General features: G+C 34.2%; 1 protein-coding gene across 1 annotated transcript in view; it reads right to left on the bottom strand.

Annotated features, from left to right (window-relative positions):
- LOC149409333 (sodium-coupled monocarboxylate transporter 1-like) overlaps positions 1 to 27,925 on the bottom strand; it is a 113,136-nt gene that overhangs the window by 69,916 nt on the left and 15,295 nt on the right. Inside the window, exons 3-6 of the mRNA XM_089649909.1 lie at positions 10,962 to 11,079; positions 9,069 to 9,136; positions 4,601 to 4,755; positions 1,580 to 1,720 (exon numbers count right to left, since the gene is read on the bottom strand). Of these exons, the coding sequence (XP_089506035.1) occupies positions 1,580 to 1,720; positions 4,601 to 4,755; positions 9,069 to 9,136; positions 10,962 to 11,079 (482 nt within the window). The remainder of the gene's footprint in view (positions 1 to 1,579; positions 1,721 to 4,600; positions 4,756 to 9,068; positions 9,137 to 10,961; positions 11,080 to 27,925) is intronic.

Raw genomic sequence — 27,925 nt, 5'->3', positions numbered from 1 at the left:
ACTTGACATCTGCAGACAGGTGTGCGAGACATCGCGCCACATTTCCCGCGTTTTTCCTGACATAGCCGCCTCACTCTTTCTCACTATTTCTTCTAAAGTTGTCTTAACTTTTAACAGTTAATCGGATGTTTTAATTCAAGGCTTCATAGCTCAGACATGGGCAGTTGAAAACAAATCCATCGACCAATGAATTCTGTACAAATTTAATGATACCAGAGACCGCACTTCGAGAGCTTTTGACTGCTTAAATAAATATTTAGTTTAAATTATTTTATTGATTGATTAAACAAACTATTTTTCCTTTTGCAAATCGTCTGTCCGTAATTTGATTGTATGTTCCGTTTCTGATTCAAGATGGTGGTCGTCTTAAGCATTTTTCAAATATGAAGCCGACGCCTTTATATTTACATTATTTTACGAAGTTTTTCATGCCAACACTCCTTTGGGGTGAAAAGCAATAATTTTATTTATTTATTTATATTATGGTACCTATCTGTTTGAATAAATTTTGAAAAAAGAATTGCTATTTACGTTTCTTATGACGAATTGTACTATTCCTTATTTGAAATAAATTTAAAATGTAGCATGAGCTACATAGGTATATGGTTTATAATTAAGTAAGTAGGTACCTATTTAAGTAACTACTTATACAAATTTTATGATTTTACTAGAAATGTTGGAATAAAATAATTCATTAAATAAGAGAAAATTAGAAACATTGTTTTTTGGACGCGAGATCTATTGTTCATAGAACTACTAGTAGTGAAGTTTCTACTGAATACAAACTTATGCTGAAACAGAATATAATATCTACTATTAGCTGTATTGTACTTTCCAGTCTTGGAACTGGCTTTCATAAAGGGGCTGTAATACTAGTACCTATACCTAACTGTTGCATTATTATGTTTCATATCTGTCTAACAAATTAAATTGAATATTATGTTAACTTTAGAGATAGAGCATGTCAGTGCCACCACAGTACAGTGAGATCCGTAAAACATGCAAAATACCACAAGCGTTTCCTTTGAATATTTTATACTTTAAAAAACATACATCAATTTGATTTACCTATAATCGTGTGTAGGTATCTTTCTTTCTACCACTGTCATTTTCCTTCCTTTACCTATTGATTTAATATTATACACGGAAAAAATTGAATATTGCTAATTTATTAAGAAGCTCTTCTAATTATTTGTAATCCGGTTTAAATGGCATTGCGGGCCGTAAATAAACTTATAAGCAAGTAGAAACTTCGTTTTGTATCTCAATGGTAATCTTGTTAATCCATTCGTATGACGATTAGTTTTGGTGAAAAGGGGCGGCAACGTGGCGGACAAATTGCGGGCGGCGTGGACATGATTTTTGATGGATATAGTGATTTACAAAACAAAATGAAGGTCACTATCTATAGGTCGCACATTTAGAATAACCCTTCGTTAAACCCAGGCAATGCCGAGGACTCATTTTAGTCACTTTTAGCACACTTGACCTTTAAAACAAGAGGAATTGTGCTGTAAAGCCTTCATATAGTGACATAATAATTAAATAATCTCGGTAGATATGAAGATTGTTTGCTTACATTCTGGCTGTTTTGAGTGACGGCATGGCCAAGCACCTTTGTACCATGGCCTGGTTCACGGAGCACGAGGCGAGCCAAATGAAGTAGTTACCGATGGTCGTTGTCCAGAATGTGTGTCTAATAAAGGGGTCCATTTTGAAACTAAAAAAATAATAATATCAAATTTAATTGTTTTATCACTAAATTAATATTTATGTGGCCAACAAAATAATACATATTTACTAATAAGAAAGACAATAATTCCCGGGTTACGAATAACCCTAATCACACCATTAAAGTTGAATTATTTGTTTTTTGTTATTGTTAATGGGTGCGAACCAATGTTTTGGTCGATTTGAATCCTTCAGCTTTAATTTTTTTTTTTAATTTTAATTTTTTTTTTAAAAAGAAAGACAAACATTCCCGGGTTACGAATAACCTGACAATATTTGAAAATCTCCTACTACCACCACAGAAAGCTGAAAATGTTGCTTGTGTTGTGATGGAGGACTTAGCCGGCCGAGGAATTGAACACACTACGCCTGAGTGGGACCCAAGCGCGATGTCAACTCGGCCACCGACCGGTCATGATAACTTTAGTTATAATAATAACTGTTATATCTCTGCTTACTAGCAGATTTCTGTGTTGCGAACTCTTGTGAAGAAGTAAAAGGTTCTTTACTATAATTTCGTGTATTTACGTTACAATAAATATAAGTCTGGATTTAACTACACTGTTCATTACCCGAGTGTTGGTAATTCTCTGTTTCTAGAAGCTTGAAGTCTGACAAGGATACCCCACAGGCAATTGCTACACTCTAGCGACATCTGTCGGACTCTAGAGTAAGCTTTATGACTAGTGCCATCTATCGCTTGAATACCCAACTTATTACCATACATAACTATACGCCAATAAAGTATAATCATTTTGGTTGCTGTTTATTTATTTATTTGTTAAGAAATACACAGTAAAATTAGATACAATTAGATATTTTTAGTTATTACATAGTTGTAGTACCTATTACGTATGTCCATAAAATATAATTACGTAATTTTGCCTGAGATTGTTATAAAAGGAAGGAAGTGTGTGGATAATAATAAAAATAATAAATAATAAATGAATTGAAAACAAGAATTATAATAAGCTCACGAATTGTAATTGACTGTTAATAAATAGGAGTTTTGAAAAATGATTTTGAATATTTTTGAAATATGTCATGCTAAGAAATTTAATAAGTTAGTTTTGTATGTTAGAAAGGAATCATGAAAGATGTCTAAATGTAGTGATTTTTCGTAATGGGTGTATGTTGTGATTGCTCGAGTAATAACTGAATTATTTACTGCATTGGTATTGTTGGCTTCAATATGAAATAGTGTAGTGTGCCTGGTACGCCTCGTTGGAACATTTAAACCAATGACGGATAGCAATTCGGGACTATCTATTTTATTATTTAGCAGATTATGTAGAAACAACAGGTCTGACAATGTGCGTCTTTTTTGTAAAGTTAACATATTATTTGTAGTATTGTTGTATGTCTTGAGTAAATGTTTCGAAAATTTATTCTGTGTACTTTCTACTAAATCTATGTATACCTTATATTGAGGATTCCATATTGTGGAAGCATACTCCAGTGGACTTCTGACCAATGAACAAAACAACATTTTCAGAGTTTTAGCACTTTTGAAAACTTTGCATATTCTTAATAAGAAACCTAGCATTCTGTAGGATTTTGAAATAATGTGTTCAATGTGCTTGTCAAAAATTAATATGCTATCTAAGTAAACACCTAGATCTTTACACGTAGACATAGGTTGTAAAGGTTTGTTATTCAAGTTGTATGGATAGATGATTTTGTTTTTATTTCTAGTAAATGTAATCGAGTGACACTTAGATATGTTTAAGGACAATAAATTTGATTCACAATATATGCACAAATTATCAAGATCGCTTTGCAATTCCATACAATCGGATAAACACTGTATAGCTTTATAAATTTTCATGTCATCCGCGTATAAAACAAAGTAACTATTTTTAAAGCAAACGTAAATGTCATTTATATATGTCATTTATAATTTTTCATTATGCTATTTGAATTAGAGCAAAGACTGGCATTGCTTGTATGTGCAGGTTGAGCATTCGAAAATACAGATCCAAAATACTCAGAAAATAAGTTGGCTACTCCTCTACTGTCATTAGCAGTTTTTTCACCGTAATTCGTATGATATGTTAAAGGAGTAAAGACAGAGAATCGTTAAATACATTGTTTAAACCCGCTTCAGAATTCCAACCCAAAAGGGATTTTTACAATTGATCATACTTGTTTGTACAAATTGTTATAGTCCATCTCTTTGCGCTGTGAATCAAAGCTCGTTTAATGGTTTGAAATTTAACGCCAAAGTCATTAAAACGGATCATTCACGTTTTCTGGGTCACTTACAAACAGTTTAGCGACAATCTTTTAAAGCATGTCACAAAGTAGTAAAACAGCCCGTAACCTTTTTATACTTCTTCTTTACTGGATTTCTTATGAAACTTTTCTACCTCTTGCATGTTTGTTTGACACAGATTATATTCTTTAAAATTCATTGATTCCATTTATAAATGTTGTCTAATATAAACAAAGGTATATTTTCACATTTACACTTATTACCTGCATACACAATTTTTACATCTTTGTTTGAATTCAATTTATCTAGGTACATTTATTTTTAATTTCACTAATAGGATCCAAACTACACATCTGAGTTCCTTTATGCAGTTTCTGTGTTTTTGTTTTATTCATTTTTTTAGTCTGATATTTTCTTTCTGTCTTGGATGGTGTGTGTGTGGAAGTCCTTATTGTAATGTAGTATGTTTCTAAAGATGTTGGTAGTAAATTGTTAAAAACATTGTAGATAACATGACATTTTATTACTATTTCTACTTATTTTTTATAATTTTATTTTGTTTGCGTACATAATGGTGTACAACTGATTTATGGAGACTTTCAAAAATAAACCAACATAAATTAATAAGGTAACTTTTAACTTGTTTGTTCTTACTTGAAAAATTCGATACGGTCTCCTTTGGCAGCTCTATCGAAAACTGTTTGAACTCCCCCGACTTTGATGGTTCCATAAACCATGACAAATATTACTCCTCCGAACATCAATATAGTTTGTAATGTGTCGGTCCATACAACTGCCTTCAAACCTCCCTGAAAATACAAAACAATATTAACAATATGTCCTTTCATGGGAAGCTATAACTTTTTGATTTAAATATAATCGTAATTATTTTTTTATTAGGTAAACATATATTTACCAGACAAGGTTTTATGCAAAGCACAAAGGATATCAAATTATTTTAAGCAATAATTATTAGCCTGAAACAAAAATATAAATTAGAAAAATCGGGAATTGAATCCGCACCTTCTGATTTTCGGTCAGGTGCACGGAACCACTGTGCTACGTTGGCTTATTTTCAAAAGGTTCGGGTTCAGTTCCCGTCGGCGCCATTTATTTTTTCTCGGAAGATTTTTCATTTTATTTTATTTCGTGTTTCAGGCTAATAAGTATTGCTTATAATAATTTATGCAATGATGGTGATATAATTATTTATTCCACTCAACAACAACTCTAGCGAATTTAGTGCAAGCACTTAATGGGATTGTATTCGCGCAAATAACACTGACACTAACACTGTTATACACTGCATGCCTTGTCAGTGACGTCACTAGCTCCTCTCGTCGATCCCTGAATATTCTGAATAACTAGCAAGTAAGCTTAAGTCTTGTGGTTCATCTCGTCAATTCCTGGAAGCAATCTCTTCAGACCGGATCAAGGAAAATGAGATGAGCTAAATAAATTTGATGGGGAAAAGATATCTCCGGTATGCAACAGATCTAGGAGAAGGTAACTTTGTGTTTGAAACTTGGTACCGCTTCTGCGTTAGACGGGCAACTTTGAAATTGGCTGGTGGAAAGGCGGAAGGTATGTCTACGATGTCATAGAAGATAGTCATCGTATAGGTATATTTTTGCATGTAATATGGCAGTGCTTTTAATGAAACGACGAGGTAAAAAAAGGTAATCTCTGTTGTAATCGAAAATGCTTCATATCCGATCCCATAGGCTGGTATATGATGAGATTTCTGTAGGAAAATGCGATGTTTAAAGACATCATTATTGTTAGGATGTAACAAGAAGTACCCGACAAACTTTTAAATCAATTAAAATCAAACCAAAATATTTTTTATTATTAGATGACAGTAATAAATGTAATCAAAATATGAAACAGCACAAAAATAAATAAAAAAGTTACGGCCACAACTGAGAATCGAACACAGGATCTCTGTCTTACGGGAAAAATGCCTCTAACCACTTGGCCATCGGGAGCCTAATTTTTTTACGTCATTTAGTCGATCTAATGTTTTAAATGCCTATTGAACAATATTATAAATTTATATTTCGTTTATATGTCATCTGACTGGCTGGTGATAACTTTAGGCGAGAGGCGATATGTGAGACCAACATTACATACATTATGTTTACTCCAAATTAGCTCAGGAATAGGTTTTTCCGGGTACGTCTTGTTACATCCTATATTAAACCTGTAAATACAAGTACGAGGGCCGGCCCCGAGCTAATCAGCATTGTTCGCAAATGAAGATCTACAAACTCCCCCAATAGATAAAATATAAACCTTACAATAAAAAATAAACTAAAATACGGCAGATACAGATCCCGTTTAAATCGAATGATTGATAACCAATCAAATACCGATCAAAACTAGAATAGGGAGGGAACAAAGAACCACACCAGGGGTGTGAAGATTAATATATTATTACCATAGCTACAAACAGTCACGTAATACAAACAATTTAAATAAAATATATATATATATAGATGTCGTGGTTTCTGTCATGAATCAACTTAGGAGCCCGATATTCGATGATCATCCGATCCATCTGTGTTTGTGTTATGTAATTTACCTATTTGATTGAATTGATTCACAGTGTGTACGGAGTCATCATAAGGATGGCACTATTCCTGTATAAAGTAGTTAACAATTATATTCAATACCCAGAATTGCTAAACAAGATTCCATTCAATGCACCTGCGCGTTCAACACACTCTTGTGTCCTGTTCAGGGTTGATCAAAGCAAAAATAACTCTAAGTAGAATTCTTGCCTGAACAGACTATGCAATAATTACAATAGCGTATTATCCAAGGTTGATATTTTCAGTTGCGAACTTACCAAATACAAGAGGTCCATAAAATAATATTTCTCTGATGGTTTGTGAATAATATTTATGTTTCTATTGTTTATATCTCTATTATGATTTGATTTATATCTACAACCTCTCTTCATGGCTATAAATGTATTGTTTTGTAAATGTTTCGTTTTACATAATCTTTTGTTTTGTATAAATTTTTTAATTCATATTCCTTTCTCACAAATTTAATTTACTTATTCCATATTATGCTGTCTCATTAGAGGTAAAGTCACAAGGAGGAAATCCATAATTGGTTTTATTTTACTATATAATACTTATGTACAAACTGATTAGATGTAAAATGTCGATTTCTCGAAAATGAATAAATAAATAAATAATTGTAAAGCTGCTCATCTCGACAAAGGAATTTCCTAAAATATGAGCAGCTTAGGAAAAAAAAACACCACACAACTATTTGTTCGAGATAATTTGATTTTTCGTCACTTTTATTTATTTATTTTTTAAATGTGAATAAAGCACAAAAGTAGAAACTGCTCCCTACAGCATGGAACCAATGAATCTATGGTATCCTCAATATGTGTATGATATTTAGAAATAGTCACCAAGCACGGCTACAGTCAGTTCTGAATGGTGGTCTTCCACAAGTGCGATTCTGAGAGGATCTTTCACTTTGGACCATGCCGCAAATATACTATACAATAATATTTATCCAATGAATAATGGGTAAGACCTATCATATTTTAACATATACAATTTTGGGTTCTCCAAAGTAGTCTAGTTCATAACTCATTTTCGCAAAAAGTGAGAACAGTCTTGAATTTAAACCGTCGATATGCACTTGAAAATCAAATGAAAAACATCAAACTGGGTATATTAGGTCTCTTCGGAGTGACGAGATGATATCATTCTGGAAATGTAATCTTTTACAAAATATATGATATCAATAATCAAAGACGTAAAGGAATTTTAATAAAAGCGAAAATTTATTCATACATCTTCAACCACAAATGAATACTCTTGGAATCATAATATATGGGACAACTAATTTAATTTTCTATGATTCTAGTTACGCACCGAACGAAGGCATCATAAGGAATATGACAAAAGTAATAAAGTATAGTAGGTATGGCTCGGAAACGAAGAAGGAAGAAGAAACCGTAAGGATATTGTGCTCATCCGTTATTGGAAATTTGAACAATACTTCCACATGATTTCATTTTGAAGAGTAAAATGAAATGAAATTATTGTATAAAAAATATCATTCGTGAAATTTTGTTTGTTGATTTTTTTCAATTTCCAGAAAGAGAGACATGAATATATTTCAGGTACATTATAATAATAATATTATTCACTGAAAATTTTCAGCATTTTCTACAACTGTGGAAGATTAGATTAGCCATGTGGTTTGATCTATATCTCTAAAATATTAAAGAATATAATGTCAGATGTAGCCGCATAGAAAAAAATGCTTTCATTTGATTTATGAAAATACTGTTAAAAATGTGACTGCATGCCCATTTCAAAATAAAATATTAGTCATTCAGAATATATCTGAACACGTGTTCATTGAAGTGGCTTTGTCGTAATAAATATAATGGACGAAATGCGAAAATATTTTTATTTTTAGGAACACGTGTTCCGACATCCTCATAACATATTCATGCTTTATTGATGGTTTGTTATGAAATCTGTGAATTCATTGGTTAATTTTCTTCTTTAATAAATTAACAATATTTTAAATCAGTTTTTTTTCCGTGCGAGAAATGTGGATAGTATTGTTTTAAAATACATCGACGTTAAAAGAAAAATGCAAATGAGATGTTATATTTAATAATAAGCACTTACGTTTTGTGTAAAAACCAAGTTAGGTATCGCTTTACTAAATGCTGTAGAAATGAGATCCCTGCGGCGTATGTGTGGTAAAACCATGTATGATCGTGTGAGAAATGTGGAGATCCGCAAAGAGTGCTTTGAGTATATTGAGTAACATCAAGAAAGGGACTCTAAGATGGTTTGAGCATGTAGAGCGAATGGGCGAAGAAAGGAGTGTAAGGAGAATATACGGTGCAAATGTGAATGGTAGCAGAAGTCAGGGACGAGAGAGGAAGACATTTGAGTCGGGCTATGTCAAGAGTCAGAATAATAGAAGAGTATGTATGAGACGATGTTTGAATGTGAATGAGGCAAGGAGTGTGTGCCAAGACCGAGTTGTTTGACGGTCCGTCCTCTCTACCTACCCATGCGAGGAAACGGCGTGGTGGTTAGTTAGTTAGTTAGTTAGTTATAATTACCAGAGTTGTGTAGAATATGCAAACCATGCACACAATTGGGGATATCAAATGAAGGTTGATTCCGGTAACTGAAAAGAAAATTAGAATTAATTAATCACTGAAGGCAATATTAGCGACTCTCAAACGAAAAATGAAGATAATATTGGAAACTCTCAGTTGGATTATGATAAAGTATAAAAAATTACGTAAATTGATCTGGTTTAAAAAATCAATGCAATCTTCCCCGGCAAGAAAGAAGTCCCGGGTTCAATTCCTAGATGTGACTGAAGCTTTTTCTGTTTCACATTTTATAATTTTCGAGTTGTTAATATTTTATTCGATGATTAAATATTACAATTAGAAGTTTTACTTTTCAAATGGGTGTCATCAATCCATTCGCAAGATTCGACACTAATAGAGAAAGAAATTTTAATAGATCTGAAGAAACGTCCGTTTACACAAAACCTCATTTTATGAGCCAGAGTAGTTGGCATTTGGTTATTGCTTTATAAAAAAACTTTGAAAGAGCAGTTACAGATGGAGGATGAGACTAAAGGTTAAAGTCCCACATTGGCCTCAGTATGGTATAGGAAGAAACTTAAATGGTACTCGTAGATCACATTCCTTGAAAGTACAACAATATTATTCGAACATTTTTTTTTCACAAGTTCCAAAATATCTTATACATTTTTCAAACCTCCCTCCTCTCCCTTCCCCCCATGGTCGAACTTCCTTCTTAGGATCGAACCCTCCCACGTAAATGCTATTGCTACGCCACTATAGGGATCCAAATGATAATCTAGTCTCCTTCAACGGAAGAAATCTTCCGAACAGACCTTCCATTGATATGCTTGGTGTAACTATAAGTGACCAGCTCAAGTACGGGGGCTCCATCGAAGCCAGAGTAAAGTTGGCCTCTCAGAAGCTGGGCGTACTGTACAGGGCCCGCAGATACTTTAATAGTACACAACTGCTGACCCTGTACAAATCGCAAGTTCGCCCTACTGTCGAATTTGGCAGCCATCTCTGGTCCGGAGCCCCTAAATACCTGAAAAAAACCCTTGACCCTGTGCAAAAACGGGCGGTCCGTTTGATAGATTCCCCAATCTTAACAAACGGACTGCAATCTTTAGAGCACAGGCGTCAGGTAGGTATGCTGTCCTTGTTCTATCGGTATTACAACGGAAGATGCTCTGAGGAACTAGCGTCATTGATCCCTTCGGCACCGGTGCGTAGTCGAGATACACGCCAAACGCGCGCCCAACATTTGTACACGGTTGACACTTGCCACATGAGAACGGGTCGCTTCTACGATTCGTTCTTAGGTTCAACAGCTCAGCTGTGGAACGAACTGCCGGCCTCTGTGTTTCCTCCCTCCTACAACATGGGACTCTTCAAGACCCATGTTCACTCCTTCCTCTCCACAAAAAGACCCTCCACACAGCATCCCCAAAGATGACATAGGCCCTGAGGGAAATTATTTTCTTCAGGGGCTCCTGTGTGGAGTTAGTATAAAAAAAAACTGGATCTACCCCTTCGGGTAGTATCAGGAATACCAAAATAATGCATATATAAATATTATAAATTAAAAAAAAGTTATTTTGCAATTATTGAAGAAGAAAAATATAATTACCATGGGGGGACGCCATAAAACTTACAAAGAAGAATAATAAGTCCTCTTTTGACATTCTGCGATAAGTTCAGGATTATGAGATGACTTATCCTCGGAAACTAAATAGAAATCATAATGCAAAACGGCACAAAGTCAATCACTAATTCAACAAGTCCACAAGTGGTCGATAAAACCGCTGTGTTTTTTTATATCTCACTTACAGCAGGGCATACATATTGAATATCACACCTGCGTGGCAGAGCCATTGCATAATTTATCAACCAGTGCAAAAGTGGTCATACCTTGACTGAAGGCGAGGGCGGGGACATATATCACGATGGGGATGTACAGAAGCATTTTTATCACGAATATCACGGAGCCAAGGACTCGTACAGACTGGTTGAACCTCAAGTTAAGATACTGAAAAATAAACAAAAATATTTTTATAAGTATTTATGTCTTCTTTCATAGCATTCCAAATGAGTTATAAAACTCATTACTGGACAAGAGAATTACATGACATAAGTGCATTTGAAATACAGGGTTTTCCAATAAGAGGTGTTATTTTGAATAGCCCGCTATTTCGATAGATGTTACTTTTGAAGCTGTTATTTTTTGACATTCAACAATTAAAAACTACGCCATTCATAAAAATGGAACGCTACACGCTTCAACAACGCATTGAAATTATTAAAATTCACTTGTGTGAATCAAATGCAAATCATCTTTAGTGATGAGGCCCATTTCCACCTCGGTGGCTTCGTCAACAAGCAAAATTATCGCATCTGGGGCTCGAAAAACCCAACAGTTATTGTTGAAAAACCTCTCTGTCCTCAACGTGTGATTAATGCGTTATCGAGAGATTATTGATGATTTTTATGGCCAAAATTGTATGGTATTAATCTGGACAACGTTTATTTTCAACAAAACGGTGCTACGTGCCACAAAAGCACCGAAACCATTGATTTTTTACGATTGAATATCAAAATAACACCTCTTATTGGAAAACCCTGTAGTATAGGAATTCGTACGTATATTATTGTTGTTTTTTTTACTTGATAAAAGAAATAAAATAATTTCCGGTTTACGATCAACCTGATGGAAAACTTGGCTAGTGGAGGATTGAACCCGCAACGCCTATTATAAGCTTGAGTAAAAAATGCAGAAACATTTCGTTTAAGGAAACCAAAAGAGGAATTGGACTCACGAGTGGTATACATTTACCAACACCGCCACAGACCGGTCGAAACACCTATCTACATTTGTTTTTGGCTACTTGATAATAGTTTTATTCCATTAGTTTTCTGCTTTCGGATTATTCTCATGTGTGTAATACAAAACAAAATTAATTAATTGTCTATATTACGCTTACAGCACTGACCAGAGATGATGAGATGAGGACATACTTAAAAGAATTCATAATCTGCTCTTTCTTAGATCTGGTTCCGCAAATTTACATTATTTTATGAAAAATCACGTGTCATAAGATATTATCTGCACCTGTACATGAATAAATAGTTTTGTCCGTATACAAACTCAATTCTTTCAAGAAAGGAATCAAGTAGCAAAAAACTATTTGATCATATTTATAATGGCGCAAACAATTAATTCATCTTAATATTTTAAAGGAAAAAGTATTTTTTCCTAAAAATAATTAAATTAGCGCCATCTATGAAATAGCAGATTAAGATTTCATTTCAGATTATGAATTTATTTTTATGAACTTGATTAAATGCCGACCAAAATGTTTACTGCATCAGATAGTCAAAATCTCATGTGCAATGTATGTAATTTCTGCATCCAAATACCAATGAATAAATGAGTGAATGTTTAAACCAATTGAATCGTTTATTTATAAAAGCGGGCAAGTCTCTCGGAATTGTTAGGCAATCGATAAAAACCTTATAGTTTATCGATTTTGGTTAGGTATTTTAGTACATAGTCAAAGTCATTCCGATGTTTTTATGTTTAATTAATAAAGAAACTTGTTAAAAAGAATAAAAATATTTTAAAAGATTTCATTTATGGGACAAGTCCCCTTTTAATAATAAATGAGAGTAAAATCTTTATAGTTGGTAAGCTTATAGATGCTGAGGTAGACATTTTGGTGGTCTTCGTCTATTATTGCATAACTTTCCGATTACATATTTTTTTAGTGTTTATAGCGTATTTCCACCAGGAATTTCCTTATTAATAACTTATTTCACACTCAAAAAAAGTATCCCTAAAACGAATGGCAGTGTTGCAGTACCTGCCGGCCACAATATCAAGTCAGCTCATATCTTCGGTACTATTCGGTATTTTCAAAATATCAAAAGCTCTGTTGCCAGCACGCTCTAAATCCATAATATAACATTTTGTTGTAGGAGACAACCCCAACGCAAGAAAAGATATTACAAATAATCCAAGTTATAGTTATTGCTTTTGCACCACCCTCCTGAACTTCCCAACTGAACTCCGTCAAACATCTACATTTTAATTTTATTGGAATAACTTTTGAACGTTGTAATCAGTGTAATAAATCAACGAAGAAGATAATACAAATAAATTTGAAACAGAAGAATATACAGAAAAATCAAAAGATAGCGCCAGCGGTCTCAACTGGGAATCCGATTGGTTAAAGGCATTGTCCCGGTAAGATGGAGATCCTGGGTTTGATTTCCGATTGGGACAATTACCTTTTTATTTTTCCGAAACTTGATCTGTTCATATTTCGTTCAGATTTATAAGTATTATCGCCTTCTTCAATATTGCATATTTTATCTCAATAATTGCATTTCCAGAGCATCGTTCTACTTGGATGAAAGGAATTTATAGCACTGAGTAATTGTTTTTTATTGCATTAGTGTTGTTATATTATTATCTGGAATCCAGTAGCGTAGTAATCTATGAATTTATTAATTATTTAATATTTTGTTAAAGCGTCTGTTAATCGTTCAGGTTTTTCAGTTCACTTTTGGGAACAACTCATATGATCTCACAGAAAACCTTGTAACTTCTTTACTGTTGTGAAAAATATGATCTAAACGGTGTTAGAAAGATAAAACGCTTTTTAGTCAAATATAAAAGTTAACCACAGAATAATTAACATGTGCACCTTTATGAAACCAAAGGTATCAAACGCAATTTGAAAAAAAAGAGTTCACGAATTTTTGATTATTTATTTAATTATTATTAATTTAATACATGTGTCTAATAAAATAAGAATGTTTCATATATTTTCATTGAAAAAACGTTAATTCAGGTATTTTTTTTTCTTTGCATTTGCTGTAGAATTTTATATTAAGAAAATTTATGTTTTTTTCTAATAAAATATATGACCTTTTTCATCACCTTTCCGAAATAGTTTTTATTGCAAAGATGATATACTCCGACCGTCTGACAGAATATGCTAAGGCCTGAGGAGTTGAGCATAGCTCACGATTATTATAAACAAACCCCGGAATTGCCCGGAATTTATACAAAGTATTTTGAAATCGGATGTAGATTGTAATTTTCATCTCATTTTTAAGTTCGCAAAACTTCATCAATAAGTTTAGCATCAAAATTCTGCTTGAAGTGTTGGTAACATAGGAATTCGTTGTTTTTAAAAATCTCATATACTGAGCAACCTCTAGTTTTAAAGGTCAAGTGTCCAAAATGACAAAATCTGGGATTAAAACTGTAGATTTGTTATTAAATAGAAGCGAAAGTTCACAATAAAATAATCAATAATAATGTAAGTGGAGTTTACTGACCGGTCAAAAGCAATGCTTTGGAATATCACGGCCAACTATTTTACATAAAGAGATGATACGAATAGGATTCAAAGGCAGTAGAAAACGTCAATATTTGAGAAACAAATCCCTAGAGCAGAGGATTCAAATGGGATTTTCCCGGAAAACCCTGTATTTGATGAGATTCAAAACTAAAATAAAAGGTTATTCAGTATTCATAGCTTCATGATAACGATATTATATTCAACAACTAAGAAAAAGTTCATTTAATTATATTTATTTCTTATTATGCACGTACATTTTTAAAAACATCTATTTACATTTCGCTTTCGTTTTCGGTAATTAATGTATGCAAATCTTCGAAGTCGAAATTAACCCATTTACCGACATCTGATCGACCTGAAACAATGCAGATAGACTTGTTGTCGATGACAATGCATTCTATCTTTTGGTGGCAATCACTTTACACACACGCGGATATACGCATTTCTCTAAGATCGGATGATATTACAGCAGTTAAAATTCATACCCAATCGGCATTTGGCAAGGTTAGTAGAGCTATCGACTCCTTCAACTGGTATGAAGCTTCAATCCTCAGTCATATATATATTTTATTTTTTTTCAGTTTTAAAATACATTTAATTAAATAATCGTGTGTCCCGCGTTTGTAACGAATCTCTTATTAATAATAATTTAAATATTTCATGTGAAATTTAAATATTTCATGTGAAATTTAAATATTTCATGTGAAATTTAAATATTTCATGTGAAATTTAAATATTTCATGTGAAATTTAAATATTTCATGTGAAATTTAAATATTTCATGTGAAATTTAAATATTCCATGTGAAATTTAAATATTTCATGTGAAATTTAAATATTTCATGTGAAATTTAAATTATTTACTATCGTCAGCAGAATTAAGCTACTAACGAATTACAATTTTGTGCAATATGGAAGTGCCTCTGTATATATAACGATTTAAACTTAAAGGGACTGGGACACGGGCAAGCGGCTTGATCGCAAGCACGTAGTTTTTTGTCTATGGCACTTTGTGACAAGCATTTTGACCGTGTACCAAAGCTGGCTTGCAAGCATTGCGCCATACTACGTGCTGGCGGCGGGGCTTGATGCGAATTTATATTTTTGTGGGAATAGACAAACGAAAATAGACAAATAAATATCACGTATCATAAACAATGACACTTTTGACAGTCGCGAGTCGCGAAATGACAGGAAGGCATAGAAGTACATATACATAGATGCATAAATAAACCAATAAAATTTGGACCACCACGAAATCACAGGAAGGCGTGGCCATGCTTGACGGAAAGGCTTGATGCGGGCTGGCAAGCCGCTAAGCATAGACAATAATAGACAACAATAGACAAAAAAACTACGTGCTTGCGATCAAGCCGCTTGCCCGTGTCCCAGTCCCTTTAGATCATTTCAAATAATAAGTCCAATATTAAATCAATAAATCCGAATATGACTTTCCGATTTCGTTAATAATAAATACTAATACGAATCCGTTTTCAGCATTAAAAAATTATAAATCATAAATATATTTGCAATCATTAACAAAAAACATGTTTTTTTTAATCTGGATTATTGTGAATTTCGTAAATAACATGTTTTTTTTAAATATTTTAATTTCGTGAGCGGGAGTAAATATGTATTTTTTTACATATTGTTATCAAGTTAAATTTGTAGAACTCCATTTTAATGTTTTTATATATTCAATAATATTGTTATTGGGTTTATAAAAACAGTTTATTTTTAAACAAGTTCTGCTGTGTAGTTATTATTACTCGTGACAGCTGTTTCGCCCTCTGAAGGCATTATCAAACTGTGGGTAGCCCACCTACAGACGATACATTTATATTATTTCTAGATAGGTATTTTAATTTCAATTACTGATTTCTTAATTGATTTCTGAGTAAAATGTTAGAAATTATTAATGGTTATTACTCCAGTAAAGTTTCCCCAATTACTGTAATGTTTAAATTTGACTGAAGGTCTCTATGTTAGTTATTCCCAAACGATGACTCTTGGGGTTATTTTAATAGCATAATTAAGTACTTCATAATGCACTCATATTTGCACTAAGTTTGAAGATATCTAGTAGAGGTGAACGAATTATATTTGTTTGTTCATTTAAGTGAATGATTTTCATCTAGGAGATATTTGGCAAATTGTGATTGTATTTTATTATTATTTTTAAAAGATCTTATATGTTCTTTGAACCTAGTATTAAAGGACCGGCCAGTTTGTCCAACATAAACAGCGTTGCATTCGTCACAATGGAGTTTATAAATGCCGCTTTTTTGTAATTTGAGTACTTTACTTTTTGAGTTTTTATAACTTAATCTAAAAACTAAAAATCTAAAAAAAAATCTAAAAAAGTAAATATGTAATTTCCGCGGGAAGATCTGAGCATAACTGAGCGTTGTATAACCGGTGTAAAGTATTAATTTACTGCTCGGTTGTTCCGAATGACTGAAAACAATCAAATATCGAGTAAATTCATCGACTAGACTAAGAAGCTTTAAAGTTTGTGACTATTTTGATGGCATTGTTTCACGAAGTAACTTCTTTACTATCAATGGCTTCAAAGCTATCAAATTTTGTGTTTTGAATGTATCTTTTCTTTTACTGGGAAACTGTTACCTGATATGAAAAACTTAAAAATTAAAGAATTTTTCTTCTTATAAATAAAACTTTTCTTAAAATGTATTTGGCCGTGTTTGGTGATCAGTTCTGAATAGCCAGGTATTTGTAGGTACTTGTGAATCTTCCGATTTCTCATCGTTTCTATCCCTCCTCCCTTCAACCTCACAACTTGTCCAGATTAGAGATGCCATATTCTCACTGGTTGCGATACGGTATGGTGTTCAATTATTTTTATTTATTTATTTGATTGTATACAAAAATACTCTACTATTTAATTTTTTGGCACTACCAAGTAAAAATATAAATAAATTTCTATCTCCGTCCATAATATTATGAAAATGTCTAGCCTCGGCTGGGTTCAATTAAAAATCCATTAAAGTTTATGCGCAGCTAGTTATTGAACGGCAATGGCGGGAATCGATGTTTCGTTCCCGCTCAGGTCTTTGACTGGCAACAACTTGTCAGTTCTGATGTAATTGAGTTAGGTATATTGAAAAAGCACGAGCGGGAAAATTGCGGTTTGACCGGATGCAATGCTATAATGATGGAATATTTTACAATGGGTGAACTGGATGTTCACGCCGGTGACATCGAATGAAAATTGCCTAAAAGTATTCGCGAGTTAAAAGTATTCATAATTTTTCTTATCTCCGAAGGAATAAATAGGGATGAAAATGAATAACTAAGGTCCCGCGGTTTATCCTTTGTTGGGCGAAATATTTAACCCTGCAAAGGCAAAATCACACATTTACGGGGATAAAAAACTTACAAACGGATATTATGTAATAAACAACACGTCACTGCCGTCCAATAAAACGAGGATTTAGTAGAACGGGAGGGAGATTTTTCAGTGCCCTTGAATGGTAACATTTTATTAAATACATAGTATTTTTTTTTTTTGAGTTCTCTCGACTTTCGTACTAGCCTGTTAGGATAATAATAGGGAGTAGTGTAAGAGAATCTGCCTACAGTTTAGAATTTTGAAACTCTGTTTACACCGCAAAATTGATGATAAGGTATCTTGTCCGAAAAAAATGTAGTTGAAATAATAAAAGAAAAACAAAATTACAGCTTTTTAACTGAAAGTTGTACTCGTCAAAAACATATATTTCCAACATAAAAATGTAACACCTCTTTTTCTCGAATCATTAAATATATATTGAGGGAAAAATACTTCAACAGCCTACCCGAAAATATCAGAACAGTCGAAAACGATGAACACCTACTAAAATAAAAAAAAAGAAGTTCAATGTAAAAATGCCAAAATGAAGAAAATGTCTTCTTTATTAATTATAAATTTAAATTTGTTTATTTACATATGTACTTAAACCATAACTACAAACACTAAATATTCTTCGTCTTGATGCTCAACACTCTTCTAGACACTAGCGCCAGATTCTACAGAAGAGAAACATTAAAAATCAAAAGCAGTGAAAACTAATTTCGTGAATTATTTTTATTTTAGTTTAGAACATTTATAATTATACCTTGTAAAATTGATTATTTTTTTAATGGTAAAATATTCACAGTTAAAAAAAAGTTGTGGCGCACTCGTGGCTGCTTTATATAGTTGCGTTACGTATATGTTTTGGTAGCCGGATGTGGTACTTCCGGGAAGCCCGTGGCACCTTCCCGCACGGCTCTGGATGGTTTAGGTACTGTAGTATCTAGGTACTGGCACCGCCCCGGTAGAATGGCAGCGGTGGCAGCGACATATTTTGAATGGTATGGGCTGTACCAGTGGCGCGCCACTACACACCAAACCGAAATGACGGCTAATATAAAATTATCTTCAAGTTACACAAAACTAAATAATTACTCGACAAAAAAAATATCTTCTACGTAGCATCTCCAAAGATGACATGTGCCCTGAGGGAAATTATTTAGTTAAAGTAACTTTGTTAAAATAAAAAAGCTTTATTCTTTGGTTGCAATGTTATACATTAACAGTATTCAAAATTGATTTATATCTCTGGCGGTGTATAATTTACGTGGAATACTAGCTTGTGCACTACTAGGTGATATAACTAATCTTTGGTCAATTAATTTATCTTTTTATTTTATTTTATATTAACTCCACACAGGAGGCCCTGAAGAAAATAATTTCCCTCAGGGCCTATGTCATCTTTGGGGATGCTGTGTGGAGGGTCTTTTTGTGGAGAGGAAGGAGTGAACATGGGTCTTGAAGAGTCCCATGTTGTAGGAGGGAGGAAACACAAAGGCCGGCAGTTCATTCCACAGCCGAGCTGTTGAACTTAAGAACGAATCGTAGAAGCGACCAAATCTTATACCAGATACAACATCTTCAAATCGGCCAAACAAAAAACTCAAGTTTTGGTGCAGAAATGGGTCTCGACGGCGGCCTTCATAATACCTTCACCAGAAAATTTCCTCCCCCCCAATTTTTATTCAAAATTTAAAATAAAAATAAAATCAATCGTGGCTAAATTTAAAGGCTTTAGGGATGGAAACATTTTTTTTACATAGGAAAAGGAAACTTTTAACTTAAACTGTAACTTTTACAAAGGACACAAATAACTACAAGCAGTGGCAGCCGGAGACGTTCTTCGAATCAAAGGACCAGAATAACTACAAGAAGTGGAAGCCAGAGACGTTCTTCGAATCAAAGGACACAAATAACTACAAGCAGTGGCAGCCGGAGACGTTCTTCGAATCAAAGGTCACAAATAACTACAAACAGTGGCAGTCGGAGACGTTCCTTGAATCAAAGGACACAAATAACTACAAGCAGTGGCAGCCGGAGACGTTCTTCGAATCAAAGGTCACAAATAACTACAAACAGTGGCAGTCGGAGACGTTCCTTGAATCAAAGGATACAAATAACTACAAGCAGTGGCAGCCGGAGACGTTCTTCGAATCAAAGGTCACAAATAACTACAAACAGTGGCAGTCGGAGACGTTCCTTGAATCAAAGGACACAAATAACTACAAGCAGTGGCAGCCGGAGACGTTCTTCGAATCAAAGGTCACTAATAACTACAAACAGTGGCAGTCGGAGACGTTCCTTGAATCAAAGGACACAAATAACTACAAGCAGTGGCAGCCGGAGACGTTCTTCGAATCAAAGGTCACAAATAACTACAAACAGTGGCAGTCGGAGACGTTCCTTGAATCAAAGGACACAAATAACTACAAGCAGTGGCAGCCGGAGACGTTCTTCGAATCAAAGGTCACAAATAACTACAAACAGTGGCAGTCGGAGACGTTCCTTGAATCAAAGGACACAAATAACTACAAGCAGTGGCAGCCGGAGACGTTCTTCGAATCAAAGGTCACAAATAACTACAAACAGTGGCAGTCGGAGACGTTCCTTGAATCAAAGGACACAAATAACTACAAGCAGTGGCAGCCGGAGACGTTCTTCGAATCAAAGGTCACAAATAACTACAAACAGTGGCAGTCGGAGACGTTCCTTGAATCAAAGGACACAAATAACTACAAGCAGTGGCAGCCGGAGACGTTCTTCGAATCAAAGGTCACAAATAACTACAAACAGTGGCAGTCGGAGACGTTCCTTGAATCAAAGGACACAAATAACTACAAGCAGTGGCAGCCGGAGACGTTCTTCGAATCAAAGGACACAAATAACTACAAGCAGTGGCAGCCGGAGACGTTCTTCGAATCAAAGGTCACAAATAACTATAAACAGTGGCAGTCGGAGACGTTCCTTGAATCAAAGGACACAAATAACTACAAGCAGTGGCAGCCGGAGACGTTCTTCGAATCAAAGGTCACAAATAACTACAAACAGTGGCAGTCGGAGACGTTCCTTGAATCAAAGGACACAAATAACTACAAGCAGTGGCAGCCGGAGACGTTCTTCGAATCAAAGGACACAAATAACTACAAGCAGTGGCAGCCGGAGACGTTCTTCGAATCAAAGGTCACAAATAACTACAAACAGTGGCAGTCGGAGACGTTCCTTGAATCAAAGGACACAAATAACTACAAGCAGTGGCAGCCGGAGACGTTCTTCGAATCAAAGGACACAAATAACTACAAGCAGTGGCAGCCGGAGACGTTCTTCGAATCAAAGGTCACAAATAACTACAAACAGTGGCAGTCGGAGACGTTCCTTGAATCAAAGGACACAAATAACTACAAGCAGTGGCAGCCGGAGACGTTCTTCGAATCAAAGGTCACAAATAACTACAAACAGTGGCAGTCGGAGACGTTCCTTGAATCAAAGGACACAAATAACTACAAGCAGTGGCAGCCGGAGACGTTCTTCGAATCAAAGGACACAAATAACTACAAGCAGTGGCAGCCGGAGACGTTCTTCGAATCAAAGGTCACAAATAACTACAAACAGTGGCAGTCGGAGACGTTCCTTGAATCAAAGGACACAAATAACTACAAGCAGTGGCAGCCGGAGACGTTCTTCGAATCAAAGGACCCAAATAACCACAAGCAGTGGCAGCCGGAGACGTTCTTCGAATCAAAGACTTAAAAATAATGTCATGTATATCTTTGTAAAATGTACACTGAAAATAAAGAAACTCGTACATATGTAGTCCTGGCTTGTTTATTTATAAATATTGATTCCAATTTTCAATGTTGATGCTTTATTTATCTTTCTGTTTTCGCGAATAACATTCAGACGTGTGGTTATCGGCCCGTGAGGTAGACGAGAAATACCAGAGCCCCTGCCTCGTGGGAAATACGCATGTGTTACGTGTGATATAATTCTATATCCTGCAATGTAAAAATATATTTAAAAAATATACTGGTAGGTACATACTCATATTATCTAAAACCTTAATTTGTTATATCCGAGTGTTTGGACACAAATGCTTTTGAAATATAGTGTTAAACCTTGGGTGAAGTTTAAAGGTGCCGGTAAACGAGCTAGATAATTGCCTATCGACGAACAATTGTCGTCCAGGGAAAGGTGTTGGCCGTCAAGAATGTATTAATATGCAAGACAAATTTACAACACTAAAAACGATCTTCTGCAATATCTCCACCAAACTTGAATAAACTTAAAAAAAAAATCGGAATTATTTATTGCTATTTCGCGTTTGAACATATGAGAGTTTTGGTGCAGGTAGGTGATGAACATAGACGAATATCTCCAATCTCTAAATATAGGGTTTTCCAATAAGAGGTATTTTGTGCATTTAATTCCGGCCATAAAGTGATTTTTTATGGCCGGAATTGGAAGGTATTGATCTGGACAACGTTTACTTTCAACAACACGACGCGACGTGCTACACAAGCAACAAAACTATTGATCTTTTACGGGAAAAGTTTTCGACCCATATTATCTCTCGAAAAGGTGATCACAATCGGCCACCGAGATCTTGTGAGTTAACACATTGCGACTTCTTCCTTAGGGGCCACGTGAAAGAGAAGGTCTACGTCAACAGCCCAGCGTCGTTTCAAGACCTCGAATATGGAATTCGTGAGGCTATCGAGGACATAAGGCATCCACTTTGCGATTTGTTTATGGACAAATTCATGAAAAGGATATGGTCCTGTAGGCGTGGTTGTGGTGGTCATTTGACTGATGTTATTTTTCACTATTAACGGCATACCTTCTTCTTTATAATGAAATAAACATTTAATCATTTATATAAAAAATGGCATTTTTCTTTGAATATCAAAATAACACCTCTTATTGGAAAACGCTGAAATAAAGTCTCTATCCTCATCTGTGTGTTTGTGCGCTTAGTTATTCTAAACCACGAAACGGATTTGGATAGGGTTTACACTACGATTTAGAAAATTTCTTTCAGAAGGTTTACATATACAGGGTGTCCGGAAACTCGTAGTACAAGCGGGAAACTGGTGAATCTACATCACATTTGGAGTCGATTTTGTAGTATGTTTTTTTTTATTTGAGCTTTCGTTATCGAGTAAATCGAGTTTGAAGTTGATTTTTTTTTTTTAATTTTTTTTTTTTTTAATCAAATTCTTATAAATTATTACTGAAGATCAAAGTACCCAATTAATTAAAACTATTTGAAAGTAAAACAAATGAAGAAACTCGGATTTGAAGCATTATTTTGAAATCACCCTTCATTTAACCCGGTGTAATCATAAAATATTTCTGCTCTGCAGGGTTATAACATCTGTTATTCAACCCTAAACACCAGAAAAAACTTTAACCCTAAAATAGCCGAAAAATATTTTTTTTGGTTTTTTTTTTTTTTGAAAATGCTCAAATAAAAAAACTTTATGTTTTTTTGGGTTCCCCGTGTGGTGTAGATTCTCCAGTTTCCCGCTTGTACTACGAGTTTCCGGACACCGTGGATAATACATGCATATTATATTTATAAAAAGTAGAGAAAAGTCGATGTTTTATAATCAAGTCCGAAAGTTTATTTGGGGGCACTACATTGTTAACGCTGGCTATACCTTATGAGATACATCAAATTAATGTAATACGGAATTGTATATCTTAAAAAGACCTACAGAAAAGTCTGCGATAGAATATGTATATGTCTTAAGGATAACCCTCAGCAACTTGGGGTAAATGTCAGCTAGTATATAATAAAGCGAGAAGGAAAATATTTTTTTAATATTGGCAGCCGAGCTCACAAATTGGGAATCTCAAAGCATTTATTTGAATTTCTATGCAGGTCAAATAACATTTGAAAACTACGTCATAGTTTTGTGGTTTACTTTCAAACTCTCCGTGATGAAACTGGTATTTGTCAAAGGACACAAACTAATCCTTTACAGAGGTATAGTTTTCATCAAAGGCTAAATATATACTTTGTGCTTTACTGATTCCAGTTCCGTCGCGACTGGAATGTTAGCCGCAGAGAAACTTCTGGAACATGTATTACGATAATAATAAGCTTTGCTTTAAAATTAACTAAGCATATTAACTATTAACTATTTAAATAATAAAATTTAAGAACATAAGTTATTTCTTCAAAACCATCAGGAATGTCTCCAGTAATAATACTTAATAAAGATCTACATGGCTCTTTGTCAATAGCTCTGAGAATACGGTATTATTGGATGGGGCAGTGCAAAAGACAATATCCTAAAAGCCAATAGAAAACTATTCTGAAGGTCCCTGTAAGAACTAGCACTGATGAAATCTTCAACTTAACATTCAACTAACTTAACTTAACTTCAACTTAACACATATATTAAAAACGCTATATCTCAGTGTCAAAAACATATTCAACAAGCAACTACAAATACAACATTTGGGCAAAAAAAGATTGTATACTAAGGTATAAATAGTAATATAAGTAAAATTCCATGGTGGGGTCTTTAGGGAACAAAGGAGGAGTAGAGAGGAGCGTCGAGGCCCTCTTCCCTCGTGGGGCGTTCAGAAAACTGAGGGGGAGTGGACTATTCCTCTATGGGGCCTTCAGAGAACCAATAAGGAGTGGACTCATCCTTTGCGTAGCCTACAGGGAACCATGGAGGAGTCGAGAGGAGAGACGAAATCCTCTTCCATCGTGGGGCCTATAGGGAACCAAGTAGGGGTGGAGAAAAGAGACGAAGGCCTGTTCCTTCTTGGGGCCTTCAGGGAACCAAGGAGGAGTGGAGAGGATATGTGAGGCCCTCTTCCCTCGTAAGGCCCTCAAGAAACCAATGGGGAGTGGACGTTTTCGTCGTGGGGCCTTCCGGGTACCAAGGAGGAGTGGAGAGGAGAGATGAGGCCACCTCCGTGAATTCTTTTTTTGTGGGGCCTTCACATAACCAAAGGGGAATGGAAAGGATAGATGAAACCCGGGAAGACACCAACCAGAACAACCAGAAGACATAGTCACATATCCAATGACAACCCTGGTGAACTTTATAAAAGGGACCGGATGACTGTTATTGCATTGAACATTAACAATGCAATTTTGTATGTTTTAAATTACAACTAAGTAATTATTTTCCTATTTGCTCATAGTATTTTTATATATTTTTTTTATTTAGTAGCTATATTATACATTTTTTTTACATTTTTATAAGAATATATATATAAAAAATAGATGTTGATTATATTCATAGCCCTCCTCACTAGGAGATCCTGTGCTGGGGGGGACTAGGTTTTGGATAAGTTATTCAGCGACTTCTATGGTATGACTCCATGTTTTGGGTAAGGGTTTCCAGATACTTCTACGACGATGTTTTAAATATGCTAGTAAGTTCTTTTTCCGGTAATTCCTTAAGCCAAGATTTAATGTTCTTAATGCAGTTGTTTTTTGTTTTGATTTGTTTGATACTAAGTGGGAGTTTGTTATATACCTTTACTGCTAAAAATTCAGAGCTTCTTTGTCCAAAGGTAGAGTTACACTTTGGTATAGTTAGTATCTCTGTTTGTTTGGCTTTGGTTTTATGAGTATGTGAGGTGTTTTCCTGAGAATTATTTTTGAGGTGTTGTACCAAAATGTTTTTGGCATAGATTTTCTGTATGCTTGGAACGTCAAAATGTTTAAAAATTTCTGTTGTTGACGTCCTTATAGGAACCTTTAGTATGGTCTTTATGATGCAATTCTGAGTTACCTTCAGCTGTTTTATATGTTTTGATACTGCTGAGCCCCATCCTATTATTCCATATTCCAATTTGGAGTGGCATAAAGCATAGTAAACTCTCTTTAAATCCCTAGCTGACAAAATGTTCCGTAATTTTTTGAAGAAGTAGATGAGTTTAGTTAACTTTTTTGAAGTTCGATCAATGTGTGAATCCCAGTGTAGTTTATCGTCAATTTCAATACCAAGATATTTTATGCTTTTGGTTTGAGTTATAATCGAGCAGGAACATTGAGGAAATTTTTTTTGACATTCATGTAGTTTGAGTATATGCTCATTCATTGGTTGTCCTCTTTTGTTTTTGGAGAAAATTAAATATTTGGTTTTATTCACATTTAATGTAAGGGAGTTTGCTTTAAGCCAGTTTTGAAGAACAGTTAGGCCATGTTCAGCCTCCTTATATGTGCTTGTCCAATCTTGTTCATGGAATAAAATTACAGTGTCATCTGCAAAGCTCATTATGTTTCCTTTGATGGGAAGATTCATAAGGTCATTTATGTAAATTAGAAATAGTATAGGTCCTAATACGCTTCCCTGGGGGACACCGTACTTAATTGGTAGAGTTTTGCTCCTTCTTTTACCAATTTGTACAAATTGTTCTCTTCCCGTTAAGTAACTTCTAAGTAGGTTTAGGGTTGTTTCGGTTATTCCATTTTTTTTAGTTTTAAATACAGTATTTCGTGGTCAATGGTATCGAAAGCTTTTTGAAGATCAATGAAAACTGCTAGGCATTTTTTGCCTTCATCCAATTTTCTAATAATTATATTTGTTACATTAGCTATAGCGTCACCAGTACCCAGGTTTTCCCTAAAACCATACTGCGTAGACGATAATATATTATTAAAATCCAAAAATGTAAGCATTTGTTTTTTTATAACTTTTTCTAATATTTTTGATAGTGTAGTTAAAATACTAATTGGTCGATAGTTTGATACATCATTTTTGGGACCGTTTTTATATATTGGAATGATCGTAGCAATTTTAAGACAAGCAGGAAAAATACCATTTGATATTGACAGATTTATAAGATACGTCAGTGGGTGGATTAACTCATTTTGTAGATATTTAATTGATTTGCTTGATATCAGTTCATTTCCCGATGAAGTATTTATATTTAGGGAGGCTATAATATTTCTTATTTCATCACTTGTTATCTTGACAATATTGAGGCTGTTTTCTTGATTTACATCGTCAATCCTCACTGTATTTTCGATAGTACTAATTGAATTTTGTTTAATTTTATTTGCTAAGTTTGAGCCTACATTGCAAAAATAGTTGTTTATAAAGTCAAGAAGTTTGTCCGGGTGTTCTGTAAAAGATGTGGGAATCTCATCAATGTTTAATTCCTTAATGCTATTGTCATTATGTGAGGCTTTAGGATTAGTTATTTCATTTATGATCTGCCAGAGTTTACGTGAATCATTATTACATTCATCAATTTTGTTTTTATAGAATGTTTCTTTAGCATAGCGTATTACATTTTTACATGTATTACGATATTTTCTGTAGAATCGAAGTGTTAGGAGGTTATAAGGGTTGTTTTTGACTTTTTTGTGCAGTTCATCTCTTTTTCTGATTGAGTTTATAATATTCTGACTAATCCAAGGTTTAATGTGTAAATTTTTATGAGATAACTTTTTTTCTATGGTTTTGGTGTTTGATAGGATAATGTTCTGTAAAACTTCTATAAAATAACTCCAAGCAGTATCAGTATCATCTTTTTCCAGAAGGCTTGTCCAGTCATTCACTGTTAACTCGCATTTGACGTTTTCCCAATTTGTTTCAGACTTCGTTAGGAGTGATTTCTTTTTTTGGTTTACATATGTATTTTTTTTGTAATAGATAGAATTATTGTATAATGGTCTGTCAGTGTGGTAGTACAAATAATGGCTTGAGTTTTTCTATTAGTTTTACAAAAGATATGATCAATGCAAGTTTTGCTTTCATTATATACACGTGTTGGTTCATCAATTAGGCTTTTATATCCATGGTATGCTAGTGTTTGCATATAATCAAATTTTTTTGGATGGCCATTTTCAAGAATATCAATATTTATATCACCAATGATAAATACATCTTTAGTTCTTTTTAGTAGACTTAGTTGATTAGATAAGGAGTTGAGGAATGGTTCTAGATTTTGTGTAGAAGGAGATCTATAAATTGCGAGTATTGTTGTGTCATTACCGATTGATATACTTAGACAGTTTGCATTATTGATACAGATCTCTCTGACATCAGCTTCTATATCTTCTTTAATATATACGATGACACCATCATTTTTTGTGTTGTTCATTATTGTAGAGTAAGGGACATAATTACTAATTTGTAGGGGGTAGTATTTATCAGTTAGCCAACATTCAGTAAGA

The sequence above is a fragment of the Hesperophylax consimilis genome, chromosome 31, assembly GCF_061612785.1.
Source record: "Hesperophylax consimilis isolate HC1 chromosome 31, BYU_Hcon_1.0, whole genome shotgun sequence".
Classification (NCBI taxonomy): Eukaryota; Metazoa; Arthropoda; class Insecta; order Trichoptera; family Limnephilidae; genus Hesperophylax; species Hesperophylax consimilis.
The sequence above is the reverse complement of the archived record's forward strand: the minus strand, read 5'-3'. Positions and strand labels throughout refer to the sequence as shown.